At 41.6% G+C, this 13,855-nt stretch overlaps 1 protein-coding gene across 2 annotated transcripts in view; it reads right to left on the bottom strand.

Annotated features, from left to right (window-relative positions):
• Positions 1–7,284, bottom strand: part of LOC144658662 (uncharacterized) — a 46,193-nt gene extending 38,909 nt beyond the window's left edge. For both annotated transcript variants that reach the window (XM_078519125.1, XM_078519126.1), the window contains exons 1-5: positions 7,075–7,284; positions 5,975–6,252; positions 3,422–3,762; positions 1,198–1,474; positions 393–723 (exon numbers count right to left, since the gene is read on the bottom strand). In XM_078519125.1, coding sequence (XP_078375251.1) covers positions 393–723; positions 1,198–1,474; positions 3,422–3,762; positions 5,975–6,252; positions 7,075–7,242 — 1,395 coding nt within the window. In that variant the 5' untranslated portion in view covers positions 7,243–7,284. The remainder of the gene's footprint in view (positions 1–392; positions 724–1,197; positions 1,475–3,421; positions 3,763–5,974; positions 6,253–7,074) is intronic.
• Between the last annotated feature and the right edge of the window lie 6,571 nt (positions 7,285–13,855).

Raw genomic sequence — 13,855 nt, forward strand, 5'->3', positions numbered from 1 at the left:
GAAAAAGTAATTTAATAATAAATAATAATAACGAATATTTAAACAGGATGGCCCTTCAGTACATGAGTACTGTTATGAAAGGAGTCCTGTAAAAAGAAAAATATATCAGTACTTTTCCTCTCAAACGTGAGGGGCTCATTGTAAGTTGATTTAACTTTTTCTTTCTTTTCTGTCAAATAATATCGTAGAGATAAACGAAATTGATATAGGGGATGATAGAAGACAAATCAAGCCGAAGTTTTGTTGAGTGAACGTGTTTTAATCTTTTTTATCCATTCGAAAAAGAGGGTGCAACTAAACAATCACAATAGTGAATCCTTCAACTTCGTAAATTACCCACGTGATCAAAGCAAGTTGTTAAAAATGTTGCAATTTTCACATCAACGTTTTACCTTTATATCCTTAGACTTAGCTGCGTAGTGCAAAGGAACTCTATCCCATAAATCTGTTTTGTACAAATTTTTTGTACCCGAGTAACTCTCTAGAAGCATAGCAAGCAACTTTAAGTGTTCATTTTCTACTGCAATGTGAACACAGTTCTTCATGAGCAAATCAGTTGAATTGACGTCAGCACCAAGTTTAAGGAGTACCATAGCCGAGTCAATGTGGCCAAAAGCTACGGCATTCAAGAATGGCGAACGGCCCTCGCCATCATGTATGTTCACTTTGGCTCCCTTTTCCACAAGAATTGAAATGAGTTTTGTTTGGTTAAACTGAGAGGCCCTAGAAACCAACAAAAAAGTTAAAAAATGTCAGCTAGGACAGCATGAATCACGAAACAATTAGATATTTTGCCTTTTCTTTGGTGAGATGTTAGTCCATCGCCGAGTGCATACTGCATATTTGCCAGGTTAACGTAGGTAAAAAACCCCGCCCAAGACCACAATGTGATACTCATGATTGTCGATTGTGGGACCCGACGAATTGATCATTACACTATAACAGAAATTCAAAGCTATGTGTATTTTACAGTAACTTTACAGTAACTTTAATGAACTGCTAGAATTTTATCCACTTGACCAAATGACGGACTAACGGACGGACTGACTGAATTTCTAACTGGGTGTGTACCATTTTCACCCAAAATTGACTTGAAGAGGCGTACGAAGAGCATGACTTTGGAATTTTTCAGGGTTTTTTTTTCACAACATTTAATAACCAAGCTACTCTTCAGTTTATATCCATTTTATAAAATACCTGTGAAGAGGTGTTTTTGAGTCCCCATCTTTTATATTTACACCAGCTCCTCGTGATATTAGCAACTCTGCCATCTCAAGGTTCCCTTTAGTGGCCGCGATGTGAAGTGGAGTGGTTTCTTTAGTTTTCCTCGTATTGACGTCAAAACCATGGTAAAGGCACAGATCAGCAGTCTTGACATCGTTATTCCATGCCGCCATGTGCAACACTGTGTTACTCTGCATGTCCTTGTTCCCCACCAGTTGCTTTTGAGTCGTATCAACCTCAGCGTCAGCCGCTGTGGACATAAAGGAAATGTAACAAATCAGAGTTAATCTCAATGACCAAAGTGATTCTTTTAGCTTTGGCAAAACATCCGAAACACCAGTGTTTTGATGACCCTTTGCTGCGAGGTGCCAGTGCCACATCAATAGAAGACCGGTCGTTGTTATTATCTTTGAAGGCATGAGTATTAAGCTCACAAGGGTTTCCTCATCCGTTACCAGTTAAGACTGAGAACTATGCCAATCCTGTATATCATTGAAATCTGGTAGGCAATCACTAGCAGCTCTTAAAGAAGTTATTTCAGGAAGCTAAAGTTATTTTATGATTAACCCTTTAAGTCCTAGCCACGCATATGTGCGTGGAAAATACCAGCAGTGATTGAAAAAACTCTAGCTTTTACATATCTGGGCACATGATAGTAATGACTGCTTTTTATGGCAAAGTGATAATTTTCATAGCTTTAAAAGCCAACTAACTGACTAAAACTCTTGATTTCTGTTGCATATGGTTGTTTGTTCAGCAGCAAATCTGAAAATGCCCGTTTTCTACGTAACAGGACAACAACAAAAAACACACATCTTTGCCTCCATTTTTTTTAATGAAAAAATAATTCTGACTTCAAAAATATACATTTGCAGCAAACTTCAACCCTATTCCCTTCCGTTCACCAAGGAAATTTCCCATCAATCATTCAGCAGACTCAGCAATTACTATTCGATTAGAGCTATGCTTGCAAACCTGTAATTTCCTCGTTGCTGACCGAAAGGGATGCTTGGGAAAAACAGTCATGGCGACGGCATGAAAGGCTTCCTACCTTTATTCCATATATTTTTTATAAGTGTCGAGCCACCCAATCCTGCCGGCAAAATGTTGCACTGATTGCATTCTTTGGAAGTCAGAACTCGTCCAAAATGCCTTGGCAGGTCTTGGAATCCACCCACAGAACGGCCAGAGAGACAACTTTACCAATGAACCGCCATCTTTCGATTCGAATATTTCTGGCGTTCCAATCAAGACAAAATCATCTCTCACCTCTGGTTTCTTTCAGATGCTGGCCTCTACCCACCATTCTAGCTTAATGATGCCAGCCTGGGGGCTTCTGCAGTGGAAAATGACTCGAAAAAACACTTATAAACGAAATATTCGCCAGATTCGAGCCCGTATGCTCGCTCAACAAGAAAGAAACGGTTGAATGCTGACGTCACAATAAAACTTTGAGCCATCAGTGTTTTGAAACAGCACACATTTTTACTTGAGCTTCTTATATGCAATCACGAAATTCGACAGATTAGTTTAAGCCCAGAAAACTGCTTAAAAAATACCAGAACCTTAGGATTCTAAGGGTTAAAAAAATACTTCTAAATTGAAGGAACCTCTTAAATAAAAACCAAAGGAGTAATAATTGAGCGAAAATAAACAAGGATGGTTACAACTGAGGAAGAATAACGAATGACAAACTTTGTCCAGAAATGTCGATGCACCGTTCGTGACGAAGCTCCTACGTCTCCACCTTTTGGTGCGATGGGTGTGTGCAGTCGGAGGAACAAGTGCCAGTTGATGGCGACATCACTTCTCCGAGAAGTGACTAAGCCCGCGGTTTTCGTCCCATAAGTTGCTAAGCAACATGACGTATTTATACGCGCGACGGCTTTTGAAGTACTCGTGAGCGTTCGCGCTAGTTTTTGATTGAATGAAATAATTCGGAAATTCTTCGAGTGCTTTAACGAAGATTTGCCAAAACTGGCACTTATTCTCCCGACTGTGTGAAGGTATTGCTTCTTCCCCTGACTGAATATTGCTGGTCGGAGAAAGGCGGCTGCGAGAGTAAACTGTCATATTCAAGGACACTACCCAAGAAGACAACACAAGGACAATGGCCCAAGCTCGAACTCTCGACTTCAGGATCTGGAACCCGACCGCTTTATTTATTTTTTCAGAATAACCTATTTCTATTTCTTACCTCGGTTTAATATCATTCTTGTGACCTCTGAATGACCATGAAGAATGGCATTGTGGAGAGGGGTCATTTTGTCTGCCGTAACTGCCTCAATGTCTGCTCCGAACTTAAGGAGTAGTTGGCAAACTTTGCTATGTCCTTCACTGCAGGCCAGGTGCAACGCAGTTTTTCCAGAGTTATCTTTGTCATCAACATGGACTTTCGGGTGCTCTAAAAGAACTTTCACAATCTCGTCGTTTCCTCTGCGCGCTGCAAAGTGCAGTGGAGTGCTTTTCTTTTTACTTTTGATTGAAGGGTCGGCGCCCCCTTGCAAAAGAACGTCGACAGTGGAAAGGCCATTGAACCTAGAGTATAGCAAGCAAGGCTTACATTAAAAATATTGAAACGCTTCAACATGACCCTGCTACAATAATGTATAAATTTGCAAACTAGCCCTGGGCTTACTTGAACTGGGTTTGAAAAATGGTTGAAAAATAATAATAACAAAACAGCGCCGATTTACGTTTAAATATGTACTTAAAATGTCATTCTGCAATTGGGTCGTCGCACGAATTCTTGGTCATTCATTGATCGTCATCAAAATTCTAAATCCAGAATCGCAAGCCCCCTTGACCTTTTTTCTCAAGTTACTGGCTATTAGACGTCCTTAATATATATCTTATTGAAGGTTTTCAGCTCGATAGCATCCACCGTCTGTAAGAAATAGCATTTTTAATTTCGGAGTTTTGCGCCACACGACATCAAAATGGCCGCCTGAAGGCTGTCACGTATGCTTAAAAAAATGCCTCATCCTGATAATTTGAACGATCGGAACAATTGAGGCTTTACAAGAAGTGTTTATATGAATGTTTACGTGTTCACGAGGGTGAAATGACCGCGTTTTATAGCAGAAGTGAATGCCAGATGTTTTCATTGATTTCCGGCGGCCATCTTGGTGCCCCTCCACATGGGCTCCAACATGGCGTTTCCATACTGTGCGCTCTAAATTTGTGTTAAACATTATGCCGGATAACTCGAGTACGTAATACCGTACAGACCTAAGACTTGGACACGTAACCTATCTTGTAATTTTCTACAACGTGTAATATTCTTGATTTGTTTGACTCAATAGCTTTAGATTTATTTTTTGCAGCACGTGACAGTATCGTTACTTGCGTGACAGTGAAAACCAGCAATCGCTTCAGCCACGGGAGGCTACCGCCACGTGAAGATTTATAACGAGAGGTATGGGTAGAATTCTAAAACTGCTTACCCGAGCTGTCGTAGAGGTCGGGACATACTAGACGACAAGTTAAGTCGCAGCGACAGGTCCCTGCGACAAGACGTTCCATGTGTACTGCTTTAAAACATGTTGCTGCGACAAGGAGTTTGTTCGGTGCACACGCAGCGAATTAGCGAGAGTGGGAATGTGAACTTGTTTTCCAATTCAATTTGGCGAAAATACATGACGGCCTCTTTCATTGGTGAATTTGTATTTTGTCGCAGCGACTTGTCGCAGAAGTGTGCCCGCGCTGCGACAACGCTGCTTTCGCTCGTTCAAACTGGTTTGAATTCGTGCGACTGATCGCCGCGACAAATTTCTGTCGCAGCCACCAAGATTGTCACAAAAAATGCACCATGTCAAACGAGGTAACATGTTGCTGAAACTTGCAGCGAAATGTTGCAGCGACTTGTCGTCTAGTGTGTCCTGACCTTAATGTGTGTGGCACATTGCGTTTTCGAATAACCTGTAAAAGAGCAGGCGTGGTAGAATCATCATGATTTTCCCCATGAGATACTTACAGCAACCGTAACGAAAAAAAAAAAAAGACAAAACCAAACAAACAAAACAACTGCAACATCCAGCTAGGAAATTTAAAGGACGACCGTGCGTTTTAGCGTGAAAATATGAATAATTAATAATCGTCATGTATGGAAGACTAATTTCACTGTGGGCGTGACAACAAAATATGGAGCATTCCGTTAAGGCTATTGAAGTTAAAACGTCTCCAAATCGACGGGAGGTAGACATTGATTGTGGTTCTCCCAAACGTGCAAAACACAAACAAAATTTCATACAAAAAGAATTCGACACGACTCCGTGCGCAGCACTGTAATTTATTAATTTAATGCATAGCATGCTCGTTTGACTGTGAGCCTGGAAACCAAAAAAAGAACACCTTCTTAGTAGAATTTTGAAGTTTAAACATGCTACAAATCTGATTTAGACATAAGTTATGGTTCTCCCGAACGTACAAATCTCAACCCGAACGTTCAAAACTCAAACAAAATTAATTTTTTGGTGGGTTTAGACGTCATGCAAAACACCATGCTAATTACAAACTGAGTACCCGAAGCAGTGCATGCATAATATATTTTGGAAAGAAATAATAAAAAAACATGATTTGAGAGATCAATGTAAAGCCGTCAAGAGAACTAATGGTTAATAATTTTAGCCTAGGCCTATCTCGATGGAAGCCAAAAGAAAAACATAAATTCCTCCGCTTGATTTTAATTTTTATCGTTGACTTAAAATAAAAGAAGTGTGCGCAAGTAAAAAACATGTCAACTACACACCTGGCAGCTAAATGAAGAGGCGTCCATCGGTATTCACTTGTGCCGATGTTTACATCTGCTCCATGTTCCAGCAAAGTGTTAACGATCCCGCTTAAGTTGTACCGAGCTGCAACATGAATTAGCGCAAAGCCATGGCTGTCGGGTTGATCGATCGCCTGTCTGTCTAGCTTGGCGAGTTCTTCTTCGACTAGCTCCAACTCATCTTCGCGGATTGCTTCCAAAAGCTTTAGAGTATGAGGCGACACAGTAGTTGCGATGTCACTTGTTTCATCAGACATCTCTAGAAATCGCGGACCTCCGAGTCCGCGAATAGTATGTCCTGCGGTACATTGACCGTAGAAGCGAACGCAAGGATTACAAAGAAAATGTATGGAGAATGAAATGTTTTATTAAATATTTCTTGACAAATGAACAAATGTAAAAATGTGCAAGCGGAACACAATAGACTGGTGTATTAAGAACCACATTGTACAACAATTGAAGTGCAGACTTCGAATTTCATTTGTATTTATGAACGTTTTCTGCGAACAGTTTTTAAGACCAAAATTATAAGGCGTAGAGGAGGAATGTATGGCGAAAACCAAAAACTTAAAGTTTATAAACAAGGATTATCAGCAAACTGAATGTGATCGAAAAAATGTGCAAGCGGATTTGATAAAACTATACATGAATCTAACTCACCAAACGATTTACATCTCCGTCCGATTAGATTTCATTTGTATCTTTGCCGTTAGAAAACCACAAAAAATCGCATACTGTAAACACACGGCGGCAGTCCACGTTGAAATCCCAAAATCCGCTGTCTTTGAGCTACGATATTTCAGCCGTCTTTTCTCCAATTTTGCCGCAAAAGCCATCGTTTGAAAGATCTTTTGCTCCAGTTTTGTTATCAGGCAATATTTTTGACCAGTGGTTTTCCTACTTTACGAAATATTTCTCTGTGTAGGCCGCATTTTTGTGTATCATCGTAGATGTATATGAGCCCAAAGTCAGGCTTTCGAATCAGCGGCTATTACCAAGTTTTGTGAGCGTTTAATGTAAGATGCATCAAAATTCGCCGACTTCAATGTCCGCGATTTCTAGCGATGATAAACAAAAACTACAAAAGTGGGTGGCGGCTTTGTCTCGGGTTCGAAATCGACCGGCGGAGTTAATTCTTGTAATTCACATCTTTCTTCAGAATATTTCTTGTCCTTCCTTAGCCTGAAGGGTTTCCAACTTGTATCAAGTCTTTTTGGCTCCCTTTGCGCTGTTGTTTTGTCCGACATTTTGCTTTCGTGTTTACCGTACTTTTATTGTCGTCGTTTAGCGACAAAAACGGCCAGAGAGAAATGGATTATACGTAACAAGGGAAGAAAATGTGGCAAATATATTGACCAATCAGTGAAAAGGTCAACAATCAATCAATCAATCTTCAATCAATCAATCAATCAATCAACTGATATGATGAGGGTTTTTGTGATATCCGGAATAATCTGACAAAAGAATAATCAAGGTCGAGATAAGTGTTGTCAGCCGCGCGTGTCACAAATCAAAAGCCCTCTGGGCTTAGTGTCTCGTGTCACTTTTAAGAGTTTAATTTATTTGAAAATAGACCGCTTTTCACGTCTATTTATCGCTGGTAAAGAAATCGAAAATTAAAAAGCGTTCATCTTACATAAAGAAACATTTAGACTCCTCACCCCTAAAATTTGAACTAAAAGTAAAGCTACTTTTGTCGCTCGATAAAAGTTTCGACATTCACAACACGATAAACGACACTCTTGATTCAGGTCAATTCAGAAACCTTATCAAAAGCGATTTTCCCAAACAGCCGAAAGTATGCTTAACTTATACACATTTCGCCGATAAAAAGTTAAAAAATAAAACTTAAGGTAAAAGCTGTTAAAATTAATGCTTAACGTTTTCGATCTGTTCGATCATCATCAGAGTCATCATCATCATCATCGAACAGTTCGAAAACGAGGCCTACTCTGGGACCCAAAGTCGCCGCTGGGCGACACGACTACGCGAACTATTTGTCCAAAATACGGGTGGCGAAGGTTTGGGCGACTTTAGGCGACTTTGGGCGATTGAGCGACAGGCATTTTAGGTGACCTGGCAATGGGACCGACCAAGACAGGGATACATGTACATGGGAATCATCCGTACACCATAAAGCATGTTACAGAAAATCATACAGAGCGACTTAAGGCGACTTGGGCGACTAGGCGACTGGGCGATTTGGGCGATTTGAGCGATTTTGGGTCCCAGAGTAGGCCTAAAACATTTAGCATCAATTTTAACAGCTTTTACCTTAAGTTTTATTTTTTAGGCCTAACTTAAATTCAAAGTATACTCCAGCATGTAGCCGTTGAACAGTTATAGGACTCCGATAACAGCAGAAAAAGAATACAGACAGATACTTAGCTGTGGGAAAACGCTGTATTGCACTTCGATTCACCAAGCATTCATCTGTCACAGATAGTTCTTAAGTATCTAATCAAAGTGCCCGTTGGGCTGTCTCGTGTTACAGATCCGTAAAGATACTGTGTTACAGATTAGTAAAGATAGTATGGAGTCCATGTTTGTGAATACTTGTTATTTATTCTCTAGCAATAAAATACAGTAATCCTTGATACTACCGACTCGACCGACTCCTAGTGTGCATGACCGTAACGCAATGCAGCGACACTACATCTCTCCTTTCCTCTGAATAATGAGCTAGGTACTTAATAACGAAACTCAACATGTTACTTCCTAAATCTGTCAGTCCTGGTAATGCTAACATAAGTTATTTCCTGTAAGCAATTGATCCAAGCAATGTTCAAGTAGCACAGTCTTTGAAAGTTCAGATAATGTTCACAGAACAATGTTCCTTTTCATTAAGCCATTGATCGAAACAATGTTCAAGTAACATAGTCTTTGAAATGATCAGGCACTCGTCTTGCTCTTGCTGATCTGCGAAGTGCGGGTAATTCAACTGGTGTAACTATAGGTGGTTCAACTGGTGTAACTGTAGGTGGTTCGACTTTTTCAACTGGTTCAACTGCTTCTGCTGCATCAATGAAGGGTGTAGACTGTTCTTCCTCGTCACTTGGAATGGGATGTACAGGTATGTTTGAAGGCAGGCACAGCTGGATTGTCTGCTCCTGGCTTGTAAACAACTTTGGTTTTGTATGGCCGTAGGCGTAGCTGTAGCCTCTCAACTCGCGCAGTTGCTTTGTGAGTGGGGTTGTTGAAGATTGTTTCTAATGGCTTGTTGTCTGTGGTAACTTGGAAGGCTGACTCATAGAGGTATAGGTGGAAGGTCTCAATTCCCCAGACCACTGCAAGAGCCTCTCTTTCGGTTTGGCTGTAGCAGCTTTCACAATCCGTGAGTGAGCGGCTGGCATACGCTACATATTTGTTCCTCCATCCGCTGTTACTTGCGTGAGGATTGCTCCCAGGCCAACTGGGCTGGCATCAACAATCAGCTCCGTTTTGAGTATAGGGCTTGAAGTATTTCACGATTTCTGGAGTTGCCATGCTGGCTTTGAGGCAGTCGAATGCGTTTTGTTATTCTGGTCCCCACACCCACAAAGTCCTTTATGAAACGTGCGAGGTATTGTGCCAAACCGAGGAAACTGTGTGCCTCAGTTGCATTCTTTGGGGGACTGGCATTAATGAGGGATGCAACCTTCTTATCATCTGCACTGATGCCATCTGCAGAGAAGTGATGACCAAAGAAGTCAATGGATGATTGGTTGAACAGACACTTGGCAGGGTTTGCAGTTAGACTGTACTCTCTCATTCTCTGAAGAACAGCTTATAAAGCATCATCATGATCGGAGTGGTTCTTGCCAAACACTATTATGTCGTCAGAAATGTTTCTAACACCGTCAATTCCTTGCAGCACTTCTTCTATGGATTTCTGAAAGATTTCAGCTGCTGAGTTAATTCCAAAACTCAGTCGCTTGTAACGAAACAAGCCAATATGCGTGGTAAAAGTAGTAATGCTCTGGGAGTCTTCGTGCAGCTCAAGTTGGTGATACCCTTGGTTTAAGTCTATCTTGCTAAAAACAGTGGCTCCATTCAAATCAACGATCTGGTCTTCTACAGTGGTTACTGGATGTCGCTTAAGTTCTATAGCCTGATTGGCCGCTCTCATATCAACACATATACGTATTCCTGTCTTCTTTGGGGCCACAACTATCGGAGAGACCCAGGGAGTTGGACCTTCAGCTCTTTCTATGATGTCAAGTTCCTCTAGATTCTTTAGCTCAGCCTCGACTTGATCACGGATGTGAAATGGTAGTCTGCGGTACTTCTGGGCCAGTGGTTTTGCGCTGTCATTAACATGTAATTTTGCAATTTTACCTTTCATTTTCCCAGCCCCTCAAAGTAATCTTTGTAATCCCCGATGATGTTATCGACTATGGGTGTCGACACACTGTTAATTATGTGTAGCAGCCCGAGATCAGTTGCCGTCTCATAACCTATCAAATTTCCATCACATCCATCGACAACGCAGAATTGCGTGACCGTCGATTTGCCCGTTACTCCCGACTTGATTTCAGTTTCAAACTTGCCAACGACTGGTAAGGGCTCAGAAGATCTGTAGTCATAAATTCTCTTTGAGGTAGGTGTAATGTCAATGTTTTCCAGCTGATTGAAAGAACACGTGTCGATGATATTCCCCCCCCCCCCCCCCGCTCCTGAGTCAATAAGACATTTCATTTTTTTGCCTCCAATGGTAATTGCAGTAAACGGTTGTATCTTGTCACGCATGGAATGGAGAGTGATGTGGTAAGTGTACTCTTCATCGGTGGATTTATCGCCATCTTTCTCATCCACTGTATTGACTTTCTTGGAATTTAATCTGCCTCGGCATACTTTGGTGAAATGGCCTTTCTTGCGACAATGTTTACAAGTTTCATTCAGTGCTGGACAAGGTCGTCCTTTATGAGGCCGGGTTATTTTCTCCAAACCTGTAACACTTCTTGTTTTCCGACTTGTTGCAATTGGCGTTTCCTCTTTTACTGTGTAGACTTCTGCTACTTTGGCCAACTTTTCCTGTTCCTCGATGCCTTTAGCACTTTAAGCTTGCTTGTCAGACATTTCTAGACCACGGCCAGAGTCGAGTAAGGCTTTGAGATCCATGTCTTCTCGTAGGGCTCTTCGCCGTAATCGTGAAGATAAACAGGACACGACTATGTGTGACTTGATTTCTTCGTCTTCGTTGTCAAACTCGCATGTTTGAGCAAGACGCCTCAGCCGTGTGCAGTAAGAATCTAGCGATTCGCCGGAATTCTGAGAAGCATTTCTGAACATGTAAATTTCGTAGGTCTTGTTTACTTTTGGCACAGGAGGCCCAAGCGTACTATGTGAATTATTCATAAAGTATAAGCGAACGTGACCCTTACCTTCGAGCGGTGTTGTGTTACAAAGATGCGATTTATAAGGGTTTGTATGGGAACTCGACGATTTTGTTTCAAAAGGAATAATATGTAATGTTCTGCTAATAAAATCGACTAACCTTATTGCCTTGTTGTATTCTTTGTTGTTCGCCCGCTTCTCAGGCCATTTTGAAGCGTTTTCGGTGAGTTAGCGCTGGCTGGTGGTGTTCCACTATAAACGAAGTGAAGGCTGGAGACCTCTGAGCGAACCCTCGCCACGCGAAAGCTAATAAATTCTAAACAAGTCAACGCAAAATCCCCAAATTGCCACCATTTAGACCGCAGGTTAATGTTCTAACCGTACGATTCGCGTTAGCTTCCAAATTCCCTTTCACGGGCTCTCGAAGAGCTCCGTTTTGCATCGATTCTGCCCATCTTCACTTCGCCATTCTCCGAAATCCGAACGGCTGCACTACGAGATTCGAACACTAAAGCTTAGCGACCGCGTCATAGCGACAAAATGACATTCACCCGACGAGAGGGTCGCTACTTTTGCCCGCTCGCAAAATGACACCGTCCGGGGGAGCCGGTGCGCGTAATTAGTTATCGCCGAGAAACTAGCTTTCCCACGTATTTTCATTTTTATTTTCCAAGATTCACGTACGAATAATGGACGTGTTAGTTTTAAAATTGCTGTTTTAAACTTTCTCTCCCTCACAGTCCGCGATATTCGGACGAAACCAATAGAATAAAAATAAATCAGTGTCAGATCAGGATCAGTCAGATCAATTGAAACCCTTTGCGGTTTCAAGTGCAGTTTCAAGTGACAGGTCATGCGCGTGGTTTCAGTTCGAATTACACGCACCGGCTCCCCCGACGGTGTCATTTTGCGAGCGGGCAAAAGTAGCGACCCTCCCGTCAGGTGAATGTCATTTTGTCGCTATGACGCGGTCGCTAAGCTTTAGTGTTCGAATCTCGTAGTGCAGGCGTTCGGATTTCGGAGAATGGCGAAGTGAAGATGGGCAGAATCGATGCAAAACGGAGCTCTTCGAGAGCCCGTGCAAGGGAATTTGGAAGCTAGCGCGAATCGTACGGTTAGAACATTAACCTGCGGTCTAAATGGTGGCAATTCGGGGATTTTGCGTTGACTTGTTTAGAATTTATTAGCTTTCGCGTGGCGAGGGTTCGCTCAGAGGTCTCCAGCCTTCACTTCGTCAGCACTGCTTCGTCAGCTTCGTTTATAGTGGAACACCACCAGCCAGCGCTAACTCACCGAAAACGCTTCAAAATGGCCTGAGAAGCGGGCGAACAACAAAGAATACAACAAGGCAATAAGGTTAGTCGATTTTATTAGCAGAACATTACATATTATTCCTTTTGAAACAAAATCGTTGAGTTCCCATACAAACCCTTATAAATCGCATCTTTGTAACACAACACCGCTCGAAGGTAAGGGTCACGTTCGCTTATACTTTATGAATAATTCACATAGTACGCTTGGGCCGCCTGTGCTTTTGGCTGAAAATAAGAATTCAAAGCAGTCACTGCTTTCGCATAGTCCTTCTCTTCTCTTCGATCTGGAAGGAGTATAGTATAGCGGAGTATAGTAGCAGCGCTCTCTTGCGTGTTGCATCTTTCACATCATCAGCGGCGAGGTACATTTCGAAACGTTTCAGCCATTTTTTCCAACGTGGGCCGACTGAAGCGTTATCTTCGTGGACGGAAAATGAAGGAAATGGAGGTAAGACATTCGCCATTTCGCTTCGGCAACTGTGTGATCGTCCCGTGTAATCTTTTGCGGTAATTTTTCGATGTAATATTTTGACGACAATATATTAGTGTTCAACTTTGGTTTCCCGCCTTAATCAAATGGCGGCCAGCGCACATGGTGTTGAGAACTGAACATGTTTTGCCATTGTTTATCCAGTGCATTCGATCCAAGGTGACGATTACGTATCAAGAAATGCTCTATTGTTGTGTTTCAACTTTTTGGACCAAGCAGAAAACAATAGGCCTTTTGTTCATGGTAGCCCAAAGGGAATTTCAACGAAGTCATGCCAAAATCTTCGCGACTGATCGGAAAATCACTAAGAAAAACAAAAAAAAAGGAATTTTGAATTTGACTTAGTGTCTTCAAAATATCATATCACGTTATAGAAAGCGTATCTTAAATAAATACCCTTTTTTACATAACGATTTTCATAATCGCCACTCCGTTGTGCGCCACATTCCCCGAATTGAAAAATTAAGGAGAATATTCAACGACTACTTCTGGCGCTAAAAGACAGACAATAGCTTCCAAAAGAAATGTTCAATATACATCCCTGTACAGACATGTTACCCTACCCTTTCCTCACCTTCAAACTGAAACCATTCTCAGTGAAAAGTAAAGTAGAACTGTGCATGAAAACACAGTCAGTGACATATAATATCCTTGATTAAATTATTAATTTTCAATAACCTTTTTAAAAGTTGCAGAGAGATTTAGTTCACATGGCATATTGTTGATACATGTACAGCTACA

Source organism: Oculina patagonica, chromosome 6 (assembly GCF_052425735.1).
Source record: "Oculina patagonica isolate OP01 chromosome 6, crgOcupat, whole genome shotgun sequence".
NCBI classification, from domain to species: domain Eukaryota; kingdom Metazoa; phylum Cnidaria; class Anthozoa; order Scleractinia; family Oculinidae; genus Oculina; species Oculina patagonica.